The sequence below is a fragment of the Camelus dromedarius genome, chromosome 18, assembly GCF_036321535.1.
Source record: "Camelus dromedarius isolate mCamDro1 chromosome 18, mCamDro1.pat, whole genome shotgun sequence".
NCBI lineage: Eukaryota > Metazoa > Chordata > Mammalia > Artiodactyla > Camelidae > Camelus > Camelus dromedarius.
Window position 1 is genome coordinate 19,975,387 of NC_087453.1, and position 19,858 is coordinate 19,995,244.

General features: G+C 33.9%; 1 protein-coding gene across 5 annotated transcripts in view; it reads right to left on the minus strand.

The window, feature by feature from the left end:
• Positions 1–19,858, minus strand: part of ITCH (itchy E3 ubiquitin protein ligase) — a 93,590-nt gene that overhangs the window by 15,061 nt on the left and 58,671 nt on the right. For all 5 annotated transcript variants that reach the window (XM_010975143.3, XM_010975141.3, XM_010975144.3 and 2 more), the window contains 8 exons: positions 17,859–17,943; positions 13,936–14,064; positions 8,544–8,616; positions 7,635–7,706; positions 4,490–4,578; positions 2,472–2,631; positions 2,066–2,199; positions 1,306–1,446 (listed from right to left, as the gene is read on the minus strand). In XM_010975143.3, coding sequence (XP_010973445.1) covers positions 1,306–1,446; positions 2,066–2,199; positions 2,472–2,631; positions 4,490–4,578; positions 7,635–7,706; positions 8,544–8,616; positions 13,936–14,064; positions 17,859–17,943 — 883 coding nt within the window. The remainder of the gene's footprint in view (positions 1–1,305; positions 1,447–2,065; positions 2,200–2,471; positions 2,632–4,489; positions 4,579–7,634; positions 7,707–8,543; positions 8,617–13,935; positions 14,065–17,858; positions 17,944–19,858) is intronic.

Below are 19,858 nucleotides of genomic sequence, written 5' to 3' on the forward strand. Positions count from 1 at the left end.
AATAAATAATCTAAGTATCCCCACCCCCCCAAATGCTGCTTATAAGAGACATAAACGGAAAGTCAGGGGATTGAAAATAAAGGATACAGAAAGATATACCACGCAAACTAATCACAAAAAAGCTAGAGTAGATATATTAATGTTTAAAAAATTTAAAACTAGGCAAGAGATTGAGAAACTGGAACTCAAGCAGCAGCAGCTATGTGAAATCTCAACCTGATCTGATAGAATTGGTCTTAAGAATATATGAAAGAACTAATAACTCTTCAGAATAAAAGTATTAACTAATGCAAAACATGAGAGAATAAATTCATAATCACTTTACTTGTAAATTTTACCAGATCTTACAATATTGCCCATGAAAATACCTGCATATAAATTTGAGATTCTTTTCAATGACACGATGTTACATGTTTAAAGAATTGGTATTTAGAAAGGTGATCTAGCAATACTTCTACCTTTGCAACTCCCACTTTTGGAGAGAAATTTAAAGTTCCATATGACCAAAATTCTTTTCTATCACTTTATAAATCTTCAAAATTCTGGTTAAATTTCAGTATTTCAGAAAGTGGGTATAAAACTCATTAGTACCCATGAGACTAATTCTTTGTAAGATTTTCAGTTTGAATTTATCTGCAGGATAGTCCCTCTAACCCTGCTGCCTCCACAAGAATCTGTCCTATCTCTCATGGTTTTGCAGCCAAACTCGGTGAAAAAGAAACTTAGACTATGTACCTTAATTTCTTGTAACCTGGCTTCTGTATCTACCACTTGGCTATACTTCTATTTTCTTAAGGGTTATCACACTTATCAGCCTCTGTATCTTCTAAAGACTCTTCATTTTCTGTGGCTTCTGAAGAGCAGGACATGGCAAAATGCGCTGTAAACTCTGAGTTAGTTGCCTGACAGCACCACACACCAAGGTAACTCTTCTCTTATTTACTATCTGTGACTTGTGCTTTCCAGCCTCCCTATCTTGCTCATAACTTTTGCTCTTATTTCTACATGACTGAATCTTCCCCAACCATGAGGGCTCAAAGTTAATTATCATTAGATACTTGCTCCATGATAATAACTAAATGAAAGGATGTCCCCCATAACATTTTCCTTGTTCCTCTCTCAATGCACTAATAAGGTAGGAAGTGGTCAACTGTGTCCTTAATAATACACAATAAGTTCTCATAATAATTAGTAAAAAGGCAAATATTTTTTGAAATACTGTCCACTAGCATTACTAGGCAATTATCAACATGCTATATAGTCTAACAGAAAGGCTAAACTATGTCAAAAGGAGCATTCTCTTACCTGATATATTCCTCTTTATTTTCTTCTGTTACAAGAATATTGCCGCCATTGGGTTTCAAATCATGACTCTTGATTTCACCCAAAATTTCTTTATCGACGGAAAAATACATTTCCAAACCACACTCCTCAATATTGTTTTCTCTGCACAAATGAAACGAACAGTCACACTAATTCAATCATGTAAAAATTTTTAACTAAAGGACAATGTTCTTTTTTTTTTGATGTTGAAAAGGTTTATTCTTTGACACATAACATTAATTCAATTTTATTTATTAGAACATGAAAATCATGTATTTTCTGATTTTTTTATATAGTTAATTTGCCACAGACGGATGGGTTAAGCACAAATTTCTCACCACAATTACGTTTTGATAATTTTTCTCTTATTATTCTTCAAAGATTTTATTTATATTTCACAAGGTGCTCTGTTTTCCTTTGGTATTTAGTGTTATTCTGGATTTAAAAAATCTAATGTCAGCCTGACTTTTATCCAATTGTAGTCAAAAAGGACTATGTTCTTAGATAATTATTATTAAACTATAACATCAGAATTAGTAAGAAAACTGGAAAATCATGTTCTAAAGTCATATTTTGCTTAAGATCTCAGATGTATTTCTGTAAAATTTAAATAATGAGTAAGGTTTAATGTAGACCATTTAAATTCAATAAACCAATTACATGCTTACAGTTTGGGTAAGTTACCAACACCATAATGAAAGCACAGATGATATTTTGATAAATTAAAAGGAAACAAACTTACTTAACCCAGATGAGAGAATTGTAAAATTCTGGATCAACAGATTCTAAATCCTTGAGTCCAACTGGTTTGTTCAAGATACGCTTATAGAATGGCAAAGAAAAACCTGTGTCTATGAATTTCCCATGGAACAGAGCCTATGCAAGAAAAAAAATACCATTTACGATAATTTTGTAAGAATCATTGTATTTCAGGAAGTTAGATGAGTCACTCAAAAGAAAAAGAAAAAAAAAAAAGCTCCCCTGCAATATGATCTATTACAGCATATTTCTGGGAAAAGGGCAGGTGTAATAAACCCAATCTTGGACATGCCTTAGTGATGAGAACATTTCAAGTAAGAAAGTTAAAGAAACAGTGCTTTAGTATTGCTGAATTAGCAAAGTAAACTCAGTTCTCCACCTGCACTTACCATAGCAATAAACCTGCCAATAAAACGAAAATATTTCAGGTGATCCGGATTGATGTAAGAAGCAGGATTTATCTGTAGGCAGTAGTTATCCTTCCCTGCATATTCAAACAGGCAATACATTGGGTTCAACACCTCATGTGACAAAAGAAAGAACCATTCTCTGAAATCAAAAGAAAATTTAGGATGAAAAATCCTGTAAGTAACAAATCATAGAGCAGTGCTACAAAGTTTACAGGAATCTATACTCCTCAGATGGTGATAGTTCTCTAATCTCACGGTGATTTTTACTGCTTCTCTTCAAACTGACATCTATTTTACAGATATTTACACACTGCTTATTATATTTCAAAGAATCTAAGACATCATCAACTTTAAAGACAAAATTATTTGATGAACTACTAAAATTTTTTTCCAATTATAATTGTGATATACATCCCAATCTCAGAGATGTTAAAATACAAAAATTTGAGCCTTAGAATCAATGAAATACTATATGTAGGTAAGTTTAAAATTCACTGTTGACCCATGTAGTCAGCGTAGCTAAAACAAGTTAAGCATTATTTCACCAATTAGTAGGCCCCTCAGTGATGCTCATTAAGTACTAGTGCACTCTAAATCTTAAATTAAGTAAGAAAATTTCACAGAGGCAATAAAACATTTAATTCAAACCACTCATTCATTAGGAAAATACTCTCACAGCTCTACTTTAAGTGCTGTGAAAATACCAACCAACATTAGTGTAAGATTATAATTACTAACTGCGTAACATGAGTAGGTCTGGCAGCAGAGTAGGGAGAGCAGATCTGGGGCAATACATGTGGTATCAGCTTGTGCCTGAGATTTCTTTTCCTGTTCATTCATGGCCTCTGGTGGTAATGTTGCTTACACTTTAATACTGCTAGTCAATTTTCTAATTAAGAATGAATGATTGTGTGCTTTACATTGGAATCTGACACAACATTGTAAAGTGACTATAACTCAATAAAAAAAAGTTAAAAAAAAAAAGAATGAATGATTGCCTGCTTTCTGAATTAAAGATCTTAAACTTGTATACAATTAAATGTTTCCACTCACATTTACTATTTACTTGTGATTACTTCATACATTTTGAAATGTGAGCTGTGAAACACAACCTAAGTAAAAATCACTAAAATGCAGCCACCAGTTAGTGAGCACATGAAGACTCAGGGTCTCAACTAAGATATTAATAAACAGTACTTCTACTCTTCACAATAATCCTAGAAATGTAAATAAGACTACTCTTTTTTGCAGATGAATATATTTTCCCCAAGACATACTACTGACTGCAGAAGAAGGATCAAAATCCAGTCTTGGCTGACCAAAGTCCTTGGCTTTCTGTATTGCCACTGCTGTGCAAATTTTTAACCTGGTATGATATATTGTTACAGAATAAGCAAAGAAATTTCTCGCTTGAGTCTACCTTCTAGGATTTGATTAGAACCTTCAATGATAAGAAAGCAGCATTTAAAATTTCAACTCCTATTTTATACAGCTTATTTTCTCAAAAAAAAAAAGAATACATATATATAAATCTCTGCTGGGAACTGAATGACTATTATCTGTATGAGGAATCTGTGATGGGGGAAAATGACCTGAACACTTTCGGTTGTTCTATGCTCCATTGAACAGATACAAGGTGGTGAACTGAACACTGGCTCTTGGTTTGATGATGCAAAGCTCACATCCAGGCTCTACAACTCGGTTACGTATGTCTTTGGTGGGTCGTTAAACCTATTTATTATCTGTAAAATTGTCTCACAGGTTATCCTGAAGATTAAATGAGTGATGTGGGTGAAATCAACTAGCAGTACTTTAGAGAGAAAGTGCTGAACTAATGTTTCTTGAAATGTTATAGTTTGAGCACGAATAAGGAAAGGTATAGTAATTTGCTACATTTCATTTCCTGAAATATAAAATTGAGAAAATACTTGCAAGCGAAGTGTAATGATACCTTTGGAAGAAAGGAACTAAGTTCTGAGTATTCATATTATCACTACCTTGCTATACCTCCATAATCTAAACCTTCTTCTCCTGAAAAAATCACCCACAAACGTCTTCGCAGATCTTGGGGACTGAAGCTCATTATCTACAAACAAAAAAAGGAAAAGAATTGGTAAAAGTAGAAACACCATTCTACCACTTACTTCCAGGTTTGAAATCTCCTTCATTGTAAGTAACTTAAATTTGCCATGACACAGAATGGTCACACATAAAGAAAATACCTTAAGTTTCTTAATATTTTACAAATTATACATATCTTCATTTCTGTATACTTTATACATATATAACTTTCTTTTAAAAGATTCTACTACTGACGTAAAGTTGCTTCCCTTACTTCCTTAGAGATAAGTAACTGTAGCCATGGGCAGAGGTTAGGTGCTTCAAAGGGGTGTATGCGGGTGGGGTGGTTTGGGTAGGTTTAGGTCTTGCTTTGTAGCCAAAAGATACACACAATAGCCAAAGGCTAACCTGGAAATGAAAAATAGATGCTGCAGAGAGAATACAGTTAACCTGAAAACTCAGTGGAAACCTGAAAAATTTGGTATTCTATTACAGTGGTTAATAACATTAGCTTCATATTTGAAGGATAGTATCATTACTGAGCTACAATGAACAGGTCATTTGGGTTCTTCCTTTGTAAAACTATTTGATTACTTGCCCATAATTGGACTGATAGAACATTATAAATATTAATTACTCTTAGGGAAAAAATGACAGAGTCTAGGGAAAGAGAAAAAGAGAGACAGAGAAGTCCATACAATGCCTCTACTTTATGAAAAGATAAGAATGAACAATCACATTTAAATATCCAGAGAGGCTCATTAAGTAACCTGGGCTAGGTTAGGGCTGTTTCAGTCCCATGAAACAGATGTATCTCTCATGAATTCATACCCAACTCAAACAAGAAAATCCTAGATCTAACAAAAAATTCAATGCTTTATGACCTGCTTATGACAAATATTCTAAAAACACTAAAGGCTAGATACATAGCAATGCAAATGAGAAATGTTACAGGCTAAAATTATGTTTTTTGCTTGTTTCTTTTTCGTTCTGACTATTCTTTGTCCCTAAGGCTGCTCCCCAAGCCCTAGAACTGTCCCCTGATCTCACTTGCTGTTCCCATTAAAAAAATCTGTTTAAATACCCTTTAACAAATGCCTAATAGGAAGGAAAAAAATGAAATGTTTCTCCTGCATCTGCCCCCATAAGCAACTGTGCTATGTCAACAAAAACACTATTCCAAACAACTTTATCTAACAGCTATGAAGAAAATCTGATTCTAATTTTACTATAAGATGTATCACTCTTCCAAAGCAATCAAATTTTTCTCTTGTCTTTATTCCACATTTATTTGATGAATGTCAAGGCTAGGGTGAAACTTTTAAACAACTGTTTTAAACAGCACCATCTGGCCTGTCATTCTGCAAAAAAACTTTAGAAGTCAAAAGATAAAGGAACATTTAATCATATTTTGCATCTTTTCAGCACTACTACCAGAAAGTTATATTCCAAGAAGCTGGCCAACCCGAGACTGACTACTCAGTGACTGCATACTGGTTATGAACATGAAAATTAGAAATAGGTAATGATTGGGGTGGGGAATGGCCTTAGTCAAAGTCTTCTACTAAAAAACTATCTGTTCCTACTTAGCAGGATGCCAACTGGCTTTTCCCTTCAATGTTAATAAATGAGGTTCCATTAGGAAAGAACGTTAACTGTTTCTGAAAGGAAGCAAAGAGGTACGTACTGTCAACTGTCTCAGACAACCTCTTTTCCCTTTGCATTCAGTTTGGCACTTCTTGAAGCTGTAGTTACCAAAATTATTTTAAGGGCTTGATAAAAAAAAGAATCACATCCACATCTGGCCATAAAACAAACTAGATGTTTGCACTTTAAGACTTCTTTTTTTTTTCTGGTCATTTTAATATAAAAAAATCATTTAATACTTAGCTGCAGTTGGTTGGTAAACAAAGTTGTAAAATAAAGGTAAGCACTAAATTAACTCAGGTTATGAGGACAATTTAAAAATTTGTTGGCTACTTTTTAAATTGAAGATTATACAGTGCTTTAAATTCTATAGTGAACAATTTTCAAAAGTTTCACACACATGTTTTCATATAATCCAAAAATAAGCCTTTTTCTCCCCTCTACCTCTATATTGCCTCTCCCCGCTTCCCTTTTCCTACTGGGAACGACTAGTTTATTCTCTATATCTGTGAATCTGCTTCTTTTTTGTTTTACTCACTAGTTTTATTTTTTAGATGCCACATATAAATTACATCATACAGTATTTATCTTTCTCTGACTTATTTCACTTAGCATAATGTCTCCCAATTTGGAAGGCATTGTTGACTACTACTTCTGAAAACATTTTTAAAATTATTTATTTATTTTTAATGGCAGTACTGGGGATTGAACCCAGGACCTCATGCATGCTATGCATGTGCTCTACCACTGACCTACACCCACCCCTCTAAAAACATTGTTTTTTGGATATTGTCATCAATGACAAATTACATTTTTTTGCTACATGTTTTTTTAAAATTGTAAGAGCAGTATATGCCTACTGTAAATATGCAGGTAATACAGAAATATAAAATCTTCCCCTCTCCTCTCCTGTTTCCAATAATGTTCATATAGGTATTTCCAGACTTGTCTACCAAAAGCCTATTTTCTTACTTAGGTATCTTTTTTTAAAATTTTATTTATTTGGGGGGGTGGGATTAGGTTTACTTATTTACTTGTTTATTTTTAGAGGTGATACTGGGGATTGAACCCAGGACCTCATGCATGCTAAACATGTGCTCTACTACTTAAGCTATACCCTTCCCTAAGTATCTGTTTCAAGGCAAAACACTCAGCTTAGAAATGGAAACCCGAAATTCAGTAATCACTAGGTTACTCTGACAGTTCAAAAGCACAGAACATATACATACACAAAATTCACATACAAAACTATCCGTATTTTTCTAAATTTTAAGTACTAAGCCACTCAAGTAGCTGGCAATGAGACTAGACTTAAAAATTCAAGGACTTCAACTCAAAAAGTTCTAAACTGTTTAAACTACCAGCACCAAAAGATGGTTCTGGGCTGGAATCCAGGGGGCAAACCATTGAACCATTGAGTGGATCAAACAGTACCTGCTGAAAAGAATCCTCAAACAATGTTTTTCTTGTCACGGTAATCTTTATATGCTGTGGCATGGCCAGTTGCTGAAATACAAGAATGTCTTAAGTCAACTCTCACCATTAAAATGGCCTATCAAAAGACCCAAAGGGTAAAGTTTTACTTATTTTGCTTACAGAAACAAGTAAACTATGGACATGAATTTATATTCAATAATGTTTAACTATGCATTTGTGAGTATTCATGCTAATTATAGATCATTTGGTATGTAAGAAACAGAAGGAAATAAGATCTTGTATGCACAGAGATTAATAAGTCAAATAAATCTGCTTAATTTTATTTTCAAAAACCTAATTCAAATTCTTTTTGCTTTCATGGGCCCAGTTAATTATAAGACTTTGAAGTTTAAAAATATTCATCATAACACTTTAGTGCATTAATTTTGTTTAGAATCCATAAAGAAATCATTAATTCAGTAAATCTATATGTCAGAAAGTTGATCATATCTTCTAAAAATACTCTGAATATAACCATATATATGTACATATGTATTTACCAGTGTGATACATATACCTATGGACCTATCAAAGTCATTTATATCAAATGGTAGATATGAAAGGGTTGGTTACAATTTATAAATCAGAAATGTTTTAATGCACTGAAGACTTCTGCCATCTGAAAGTAACGAGTACTAAAATGAGTAGCAATGTTTTCTTATTCAAATGGCTTCAAATTTATTCTTTTGGACAACAGAAGCCACAAATAATCTAAATGACAAAATCTATTTCTTTGACCTAAAAATAGAAGGAGGATATTCTAATGCTTTCATTTCAGTTTGTCTGTGGGTTATTTTCACAATCACTCACTGTGTAAGCAACGTGAATAAAAGAAAAGGAGTACAGAAATGCAGTCCCAATACTAACCTGACACCAGAACCGGAAATACTGAACCTTTGCCTTGAAGTCCCGTACATAGGCTATCTGGGGTCCATTGTCTCTGAGGAAGAAGGTTAACATACACAGCTGCTTGTAAGATGAAATATTGAAAGAAAACACAATACCACACTCCTTAACTATTTACCAGTCAGCTACAAAAATACCCTACTACATCATATTCGTAACATCACTTTATAAAAAAGTATTTCCCAAGACTATTTTTAAGAGACAGAAATAAATTTTTCTCTTTTTGAAGCCACTATTGACATTTTTCTCTTACAAAAAAAATCAAACATAACAGGGCTAAGGGAGGTTCTGTCTGAGAATGGTGTCTATCCCCAAATCCATTCTCTCGTACTGTCCTTAAATGAGAATCTTGAGAATTGGGCAGGGCTGCTACCTAGGATAAAGACTACATTTCCCAGGGTGGCTGTGGGACTTAACTACGGCTAATAAGATGTAAGTGGAATGGTTGGATAGGACTTTGAGGAAGGCTTTTTTAAAGAAAGAGCTGAGATAGCTAGAAGAAGATTTTTCCTCCTTCCAATTTGTTCTTCCTCCATATCCCAGCCTGGAACATGACTGTGATAGGTTAAGGTTCAGCAGCTATCAGAAACTATTAGGTGACCTTAATAGGGATGATGGTCTGGGATGGTAGAACAGAAAGAAAGAAGCCTAGATCACTGATGACATCATTGGGCTTCCAAGCATGCCCTGGTCTTCACACCACTGGATTATTTGCTTTTTCCCCGGACTACTAATTTCATTTTCTAAATTTCAATGCAGAAATACAATTGATTTTATATATTGATTTTACATCCGACAACACTGTTTAATTCATTTATTAGTTCTAGTAGTTTTTTTTCTAGATTCCAAATGATTTTTTATACAATTATGTTACCTGTGATCTTTGAAAAGTAAGACAGTTTTTACTTCTTTCCTTCCAATCTACATATCTACTTCTTGCTCACCTCACAGGACGACTAATACAATGTTGAATGGAAGCAGTGACAGTAGATATATTTGTCTTATTCTTGATCTTAAGTGGTATTTCATCATTAAGTGTGATGTTGGTCTTTTATAAGTACTATTTTTCAGATAAGAAAACTCCAGGGCAGCTGAGAGTTTATCATGAACTGGTACTGTATTTTGTCAAATGCTTTTCTGAAATGATTATGATTTTTCTCCTTTAATCTGTTAATGTGGGTGAATTACACTGATTTTTGTACATTAAATCTATCTTGCATTCTAGGGATAAACTCCACATGATGATGGTGTAGTTATCCCTTTTATATGTTGCTGGACTCAATTTGCCACTATTTTGTTGAAGATTTTTACCCCTGTGTTCATAAAAACATTAGTCAATAATTTTCTTAGACGGTTTTTGTCTAATTTTGGTATCAGGGTTATAGGAGCCTCATAAAATAAGTTGGAAAGTAGTTCTAATCTCCTATATTTTATGAAAAAATTTGAATAGAATTGATATTACTTATAATTTGATAAAATTTACCAGTATAGTCATCTAGGCCAGAATCTTCTTTATAGGAAATCATATAAATTCAATTTCTTTACCAGGTATAGAATTATTTAGATTTACTATTTCTTCTTGTGTCCATTTTTGTGACTTGTGTCTTTCAAGGAATTCATCCATTTGATCTAAAATATAAAATTGATTGCCAAAAAGTTGTTCAAAATACACCCCTCATTTTCTTAATGTCCGTAGGATAGGTAAAGGCTATCCTTCTTCCACTTTCGTGTTAGTAATTTGTGTTTTTCTTCCTCTCAGGTTAAATAGGGGTTATCAATATTATTAATCTTTTGCAAAGATTGAACTTCTATTTCTATTTGTCTATTCTTTATATTTTTGATTTTTCTATTCTTTTATTTCCACTTCACTGATTTCTGCTTTTATTCTTATTTTCTTTCCTGAACTTATTTTGGGTTTAATTAACTTTTCTATTTCTAGCTTCTTATGGTGGAAGCAGGGATCAATGATTTTACACTTTATTTTATAATCTATTTCTTTAAAGCAATAAATCTTCCTCCAAAGACTACTTCTGTTATATCCCACAAATTGTGATATGTCATACTTTTATCATGAAGTACAAAATATTTCCTTATTTCTGGTGACTTCTTTGAGTCATGGATTATTCAGTAGTGTGCTAGTTAAGTCCTAGTGGACTACTTTTAAACAATAGAGAGAAATATACTTCCATCTTATAGAAGCCACTACTGTTTTGGGGTTTTCTGTTATATGTACCCAAACTTAATTGTAACTAGAATGATACAACAGTATTTGTTTATAAGTTATTACCATACCTAAATCATGTTTAATTTCATTAATACCTAATTAGTCTAAACTCCCAGTTTTCTGAAACATGAACATTTTTAATATGCAGAAAATATAAAGTTAAAAAGTAATGAGAATCCAGCAGTGTCCTGATTATCAATGCCAAAGATTCTACAAGAAAACAAAACTACATTATACAACTAAAACATTATATGTCAAGTATAACTTACTGACATTTTTAACAGTATGTTTACAAAATGCTTAACAAAATTAAAAAAAGGCATGACAGACTAGTATCTCTTGTGAACATGGATATAAGAATCCTCAAAGAAAAAAATACTAGCAAAATGAATTCAACAGTATATTAAAAGGATTAGTATCTTAATCCTTTTGACAAGAGGAATTTATTCTTGGAATGCAAGGATGACTGAACATATGAAAAGTCAATGTAATATGCCACACATTAATAAGGGGAGAATACAACGCACTATAACCTCAACTAGCGCAAAAAAGCAACTGACAAAATTTCATGATTAAAAAACATTCAACAAAGCAGAACTAAAAGGAAACCAATTCAGCATAATAAAGGCTATATAGGAAAATCCTACAGCTCACATCACATTCAATGGTGAAAGAATGAAAGCTTTCCCTCTAAGTCCAGGAACAAAGCAAGGATGCCTGCTTTCACCACTTCTATTTAACACAGAATTGGGAGCTCTAACCAGAGCAATTAGTCAAGAAAAAGAAATAAAAGGCATCCAAATTGAAAAGGATGAAGTAAAAAATCATCTCTGAAGATGACCTTATATATAGAAAACCCTAAAGATTCCAGACCAAAAAGAACCTGTACGAAGAAGTAAATTCAACAAAAGTAATCTACAAAACATGCAGAAATCACTTGTATTTCTATACACTACCAACAATCTGAAAAAGAAATTTCAAAATCCAGCAACTATACTTCAAAAAACTATGAAAAAAATTCCATTTACAAACAGCATCAAAAACAATAAGACACTCAGGAATCAATTTAAGCAATGGGGTCAAAGATCTACACATTGAAAACTACAAAACGTTACTGAGAGAAAATAAAGAAGACAAATAAATACAAAGACAACCTATGTCCATAGATTAGAAGACTTAATATTTTTAACACTAACCAAAGAAACCTTCAATGCAATCATTATCAAAATCTCAATGACTTTTTTTTTCCTTGCACAGAAACAGAAAAATCCATCCTAAAATTCATACAAAATCTCAAGGGACCCTGAAAAGCCAAAACAATCTTTAAAAAGGAGAACAAAGTTAGAGAACTCATGTTTCCTGATTTCAAAATTAGGTAAAAGCTACAGCAGTCAAAACAGTGGTACTACAATAAAGACAGACATACAGACTAATGGAATAGAAAGCCCTGGAATCAACCCTCGCATATATGGTCAAATAATTTGCAACAAGGATGCCAAGACCACTCAACAAATGGTACTGAGAAAACTGGACATCCACCTGTGAGAGAATGAAGGCAAATCCTTATCTAACACCATTTATAAAAATTAACTGAAAATGGATCCTAGGCCTAAATGTAAGAGTTAAAGCTATAAAACTCTTAGGCAATGCACAGAATGGGAGAAAATATTTGCAAATGACTATCTGATAAGTGATTAATATCCAGAATGATACCGAGACCTTCTAAAACTCAACAGCAACAAAAAACAACCTGATTCAAAAATGGGCAAAAGACTGAAATAGACATTTGTTCAAAGAAATAGAATAAGCACATGAAAAGATATTCAACATCATGAATCATTAGAGAAGTACAAATAAAAACCACGATGAGATGTCACTTCATACTAATTAGGATGGCATTATATAAACACATACACAAAGTAACAACTATTGGCATGGTTGTGGGAAAACTGGAATCCATTGCACTGCTAGTGGGAATGTAAAATAGTGTACTTACTGTGGAAAACAGTATGGCAAAACCTCAAAAAACACAGAATTACAATTTGATTCAGCAATTCTACTTTTGAGTACATAGACAAAAGAGTTAAAAGGACTTGAACAGATATTTCTATACTCATTCCACAGCAGCTCCATTCCCAATAGCCAAAAGGTGGAAACAACCCAAATTTCCATGAACAAGATGAACAAAATGTGGTAATACACAAAAGGATTATTATTCAGCCTTAAAAAGGAATGAAATTCTGACACAAGCTACCATATGGATGAACCTTGGAGACACCATGCTAAGTAAAATTCAGTCAGTCACACAAAGGACAAATACTGTATGATTCCACTTATATGAGTAGTCAAAATTCATAGAGACAGAAAAAAAGAGTAGTAGTCATCAGGGGCTGGGGGTAGAAGAGAGGTTGGAGAGTTACTGTTTATTGTGTACAGAGTTTCATTATGGGATGATAAAAAAGAGTACTACAGATGGATGGTGGTGATGCAAAAAATGTGAAGGTTCTTAATGCCACCTACCTGTTCACATAACGAGATGTCTTTTTGGGGGCAGTGTGAGGGGAGTATGTATGTAGGTATGTGTTTGGAGATACCAGGGATTAAACCCAGAACCTTGTGCATGCTAAGCATACACTCTACCACTAAGCTATACACTTCCCCTAAGCTGTACACTTTAAACGGTAGACTTTGTTATGTTTCTTTCACCACAATTAAAAAAAAAAAAAAAAAAGACAACCTAAGCAAAACGTATTAAACAAATCAACAAAACTCAAAGTTACTTTTCAACAAGGGAAAAGAAAAACAAAGTAATGGGAGCTTTTAAGTTGAAGGGTGACAGAAAGATTAAGTAGGTATGAGAAATCAGGGATTAATTGGTAAGCAGTACTGTACTGATAATTTCTAAATAGTCACGTTTAGTGTTGTCTGAAAAGATGGTAACAAAACAGGAAAGGTCTCTAGGAGAAAATAATCAAAAAGTTAATAAAAATACAAAACATTTAGTGATCCGAGACCTACGGGCAAATCAACTCAAGAAATAGTAAGAATTGCACTCTTTGATAATTGAGATCTTTATATCAAAGTCTTAGGAATCAATTTTACTTTCAATCAAAACATGAGAAAACTTACAAGGCAGATTTTCCAGTGCGGGGATCTATATAAGTGGTTGTTCTTCTATTGTGGTCCACAAAATATGGAATTCCATCCACTGTAAATCTCATTTCCCAGCCTTCAGGTAAGGGCTTTTCATTTAATTGACTATATAAAACATAGGAAAATACATAACAAGTAAATGTTGAAGACTTGCTTGTTTGCCAAGTACAAAAAGTAAATTGAAGACTTGCTTGTTTGCCAAGTATAAAAAGTAAAAATAGCCATAAATGCAGTAGAAACCTTCCAGAAAACCATTTAATCTAGTATTCTCAATTGTTTACTAATCTAGATATCCTACAAGCATACTAAACATGTCAACAGGTCCATCAATCGTCATTCTTATCCCATTTACTCAGCCTGTCACACCTACCTAAACATTTCATGGTAACCAAGTTCTGCCAATTCTGCCTTAGAAGTCTTCATAACCATCAGGATTTTCAATCCCCAGCACCATTCTTACTCTGCCTTTATTCATCTCTCATCTAAACTTTCGCAACAGCCACCTAACTGGTTTTCCTGCTTCTGATCTCACTCTCGTCCTATACTTTTATTTCATTATTGCTGACATAGTACTACAACAGAGATCTGAACACTGTAACATTATTCACAACTACCAATGATAAGATCTAAAGTCCCTGATTTGTCACTTGCTCCGCCTCTATACTCTGTGCCTTCAATTTTCCCTTTTAGTTTTACCCCTGCACTCTACCTCCAACCTCCTTCCATGAACCCTGTGATTTCATAGCGTATGGCTACTCACCATTTACTTACCTCCAAGTGAAGCCTTTCCCCTTGTTCAGAATCTTTCTATTTTACCTCTGTTAAGGCAACTCAAGTGTTTTTTATAGAGTATTCCTACCTTAATACATCTTTAGACCTTTCTTAATCTCTCTGAACTTCAGTTTCTTTGCCCATAAAATGGAGATAAAAGATCTATGTAACAAGACTGAGGACAGAATTGTAAAAGACAATTCAAGTAAAAACCTGACATAGTAAGTCCTCAAATTGCAACTATTGTCATTTCTCCTTACACGTATTGAATATTCTCTTCAGGTCTTTCCAAGCATTTCCTTCATATTGCTAGCACAGCATTTATCAAGTATTTCCGCTTGTGTGTGGGGCGACAACTTCCCACTCTGCAATTGTCATGTAAGTTTTAAAACAAGAGGCGTATAAATTTACAGACTTAATTTATTACATATTAAAATTGATGCATTAGCATAAAGATTCAACACAATTCACTTGTAAACCTAAGAAATTTTTACATTTCAAAATATTACACCAGAATGAGTAGGGAACTACTGAACACATCCTTTGCAATCTGTGTATTCTGCCATGATAGCAGCCAGGCTTGTTAGCTGGTTACGTGTACTAAGTGTTTCAAGTTTTATTCACATTTGCCAGTTCATTTTTCCTCTATTCTACAGTTCCAATTTTCTCATCTGACAAGTCTGGTGAGAAAACAAAACAATGGATATGTTCAAGTTCACAACAGAAAGGAAGAAAACAAGGGGTTGGAGGCATTCAATCTCACTGTTTTAGAGAGCCACTATTGCTGACAGGAGTGTCACTTTCCTTGAGTGTATTTCAGGAAAAAAAAGGCTGAGAACCATTGCCTAGAACACTATTTTGTGAACTATGTCAAAAGGTTAAGAACATTTAATTGTATTCACAGAACTAAGTAGAAATGTCAGATAAAAGAGACTACCTAGAAATTTTAAAAGATAACTCTTCTCATTTGTTGTAATCATATTTGCAAGTCAGTAATAAGTTGTTGTCTTGAAAACAAATTGGAGAGAATAAGGTCATCTGTATTATTTATTAAAATATGATTCTAAGTTTAGCTCTAAAACTTTAAAGGTCCAAGGGGGAACAAAAAATGGTAGCAAATTACAGAAAGGTGATGTGGTCTATTCTATCCTTTGAAATAGAATTTTAAAGAGAAATCAGAAATGTTACCTATCAAATTCTTAATTATTTCTTCTTGAGAAATTGAATACATTAAGGTTAAACAACATAACTCCATAAAAAGTGTTGCAATTTGTTGGTACCCTGAAAGATTTTAAATTTAAAGCATACCTTTAAAACAGAGGTTCTTAAAACTATGAATCGTGGTGTATGTGAAGAGAAGAATTAATCATTTTAATCATACCTAAAGAGGGTCTAATCTTTGGCCTCAGCTACTGGGAGAGGATCTCTAGGCCTTTGGAATGTCCTGCCTCTCAAGAGTATCTTTGTTTGCTTAGAGGCTCTGAACACCAGATAGTCAATGATGTGATTTATGATGGAGGCTTTAGGATATGCCATATCAGCTCTGACCTCTGGAGTAATGGGAAACTAATGAGAAACTAAAGGTATTAGCCCAAACTCTGGGGAAGGGCTGGAAACTAAAGGCTAGCCACTCGGGCAGTATATACTGGAGCCCCAATAAAAATTCTGGATCCCAGAGACTAAGTTGAGATTCCCTGGTTGGCAATACTCAACACATGATGTTCCTCATCAATTCTGGGCATTTGGAACCCTCCCAGACTGTGCCCTATGCATCTCTTCTGTTGGTTCTAATTTGCATCCTTCCCTGGTAATAAAGGTGGCTGTGAATGTAATAGTTTTCAGCGAGATCTAGTCTCTCTAGTGAGTTACTGAACCTGAAAGTGGCTGGGAAGATCCTGTAGCCAGTCAGTCTGAAATGAGACTAGTCCTGAAGACCTCCCAGCTTGTGGATGATGTCTTAGGTGAGGACAATTCTATGGGGACTATGCTTTCTGTCTACATAGCTCACCAAATTCTCTGCAGAATGGAACCATCTGGCAGTCTGATAAATGCATAACATTACATATTGTTACAGGCTAAATTGTGTCAACACACAAATTCTTATGTTGAAGTCCTAACCCTCAGTACCTCAGAATGCAACCTTATTTGGGAACAGGGTCATTACAGATGTAATGTAAGGTGGGCCACTAATCCAGTATGACTGATGTCCTTATTAAAAGGGGAAATGTGGACACTGAGACTTGCACACAGGAAGAATGCCACATGAAGACTGGCGTTATGCTGCCACAAACGAAGGATACCAAAAGCTAGAAGAGAGATCTGAAACACATCCTTTCCTAGAGCTTTCAGAGGGAGCATAGCTCTGCTGACACCTTGATCGCTGATACCATGCCTGATCCAGCCTCCTGAACTGAGACAAGTTTCTATTGTTTAAATCACTCAATTTGTGGTACTTTGTTAAAGTAGTCCCAGCAAATTAATACATACGCTATCACATGTTTCAAAGAAATTATATATACACATAGTAAATACTACAAAGACAACCTTGTCATAAATAATGTATCTCTTTAACAGCATATTAATTACGTTCTTATAATGATGTTGCAGATATCTCAAAATATTGTTTACACATAACTGCAGAATGATACAAAAAAATGTGATTTCTACTGATGGGCAAGACCTAGGCATTATTAATTCTACTATGGTTGCAGCCTACAATCATAATGGAAGGAATGGAAGGAACACTCAGTTTCAGGTAAAGGTTAGTGAAACTGAATATGTATTTTTCTCCTCTAAGTCACATACTCCCTGAATTCTATCCAGAGTCCCAGGTGGTAAAACCTTGCTTTAGAATTACTAATCTGGTCTTACTAATAATAGATAGGTATTTTTGAATATACAAGTGTATTCATACATACAAGTGAGGTTTTTTTTTTCCCTGTACTCAAGCCCACATCCATTATATGAAAGTAACAGTATAATTTTTCCTCCTTCTAAAGTTTAGGGGTGATTAATGCTTAAGACCTTTGGGAAGTGAATAATTAAGTTTGACCTTTTTCATAACAGAGTCAGAAACAGGGTACAATCTTTACAAGGTTATCTATATACTAATGACTGAAGGTTCTTACCCTTGATTTCTGGGGTCCTCCCATTGTGTAATACGAGTGTTGTGGTTGACAAAATATACTCTACCATTGCTGTCCGTTCTCTTCTCTTCAAAAAAAAAAAAAAAAGCAAAGCATTAGAGTTGGCATAGTCTTCTTCCTCAGACTAAAATAAGATGAGCTGACTTTGCCATTTCTCATTGCACTGTTGATTTTGTAGCTTTTAAATCACTATTTTGAAAGGTTCAATTTAACCTTTCACTATTAAATTTGCATACTTACTACAGTTACAAATATATCATTATATCCTAGAAGCTAAATAGACTTAATTCACCATACCCTGCATATAGGACCTTTCTGCTCATTCCAACCAAGAATAATTAACTGTTTTAACTTTGCACACATGTTCCATGGAATAGGCAGTTTTCACATACTTTAAAAATAAGGAATTTCAGACAGGTTGAGTGATCTGCCCCAAATTTCAAAATTAAGTAGCAGCTATAGGATGGAAACTCACATCTCCATTCAGAGGTTTTTTTCACAACACACCATCTCATTTTTAAAAAATATAACAGGGGTGGGGGATATAACTTAATTGTTTCTTTGTTATATGCTAGATGTTATTCAACTGGAGAAGACACTATTTCAAAAAATATCTTGTTTCTTAATACAACCAGTTCCTAAATCCTAAGTATCTATAGTAACTTTCTACACAAGAGATGGGAAGCAGGGCTCAGCTCTTTAATTTACTGCATCTGAAGCAGCTGTTAGTTTCCTCACCTGCCTCTTGCTTTAGGATTCTCCTTGTTTTCTTATTCCCAAACTACAAAATTTTCCCTGCTTCCATGAGCTTTCTCATTAAGGTTGAGAAAGTGTGTGGATATCATTTTCTCTTTTAAAACCAAATGGTTTTGAAATTTTAATATTAACATTAGCTAATGCACTTAGGATATTAATTCTAATGTGAACTTTTAATATTAACATTAGTTCTGTTGTTTTGAACTACTGACTTCTCTGTTCCACTACAAATTAATTCAAATTCTCTAGAAGATAGGTCTCTTCATGAGTTTGAACTTTTAAAATTTGGCCAAGATGTCTCAAAATGAATAACTGAAGTACTCAAGATTATAGAACAGATTCCAACTTTCTACAAAACACAGTTTCTAAAAATAGCAACTTTAAACAAAAATTTAAGCTTAACTCCATGGTGATAAAGCTAATTTTTATTCTCTCTGTTTCGAAAAGTTGGTATCTATTTTTCCAACAACATTTATTTAGATCCTTTGGATCTTTAAGTAAGATACTGCAGAATAAGTGTTAGGCCAAATTATATAGCCTTGTCAAATTAGTGTTCAGTACTTTTTAACTTATCCCCAGCACTGAATCCATGATTCCAAGTAGCAGTGATGATACGGGGAATCAGAGGGGATATACTGGCGAGTATCATAAACCTGCTCCTGACATCTCAGCTACTTTCTCCTTGAGCTGAGCCTAAAATTGAAATAGAACTTCTGATGTATATAATACACAGAAAAATGGGTGGCATCTTGTGACATTTCCTGAATATTAACAGTGGCTTTCCCAGTCATGACATCTTGAGTGTGGGAACATGTAACCAACTTTAAGGTTGTCTCTGAGGCAAAAAGAAGCACCCACAGTGCTACAGCTAGCTACATGATAATAAAGTAAGTTAATGTTCCTGGCAATCACATTAAATTTAAATTTTAAAATATACTTGCAATCTGTAAGTTTCTTATATACACATAATTTTTAAATAACTTTTATAATCAAAAATTAATATCCTAAGTGCATAGCTGAGCATATATTCCTCTTTTAACTGCCATGTAAATTCAGATTTCAGGGCCTGATATGCTCCGTTCAAAAGCTAACGTGAGGGAAGATAAGGTTAATAGAAAACTTATGTCTATGCTAGTTCTAAGTATATACTGCTGATATCAGCATTTCTTGGAAGAGGCTGTGAAAAACAAAATTTCAAAGGTAGATGCACTTGCAAACTAAAGGCT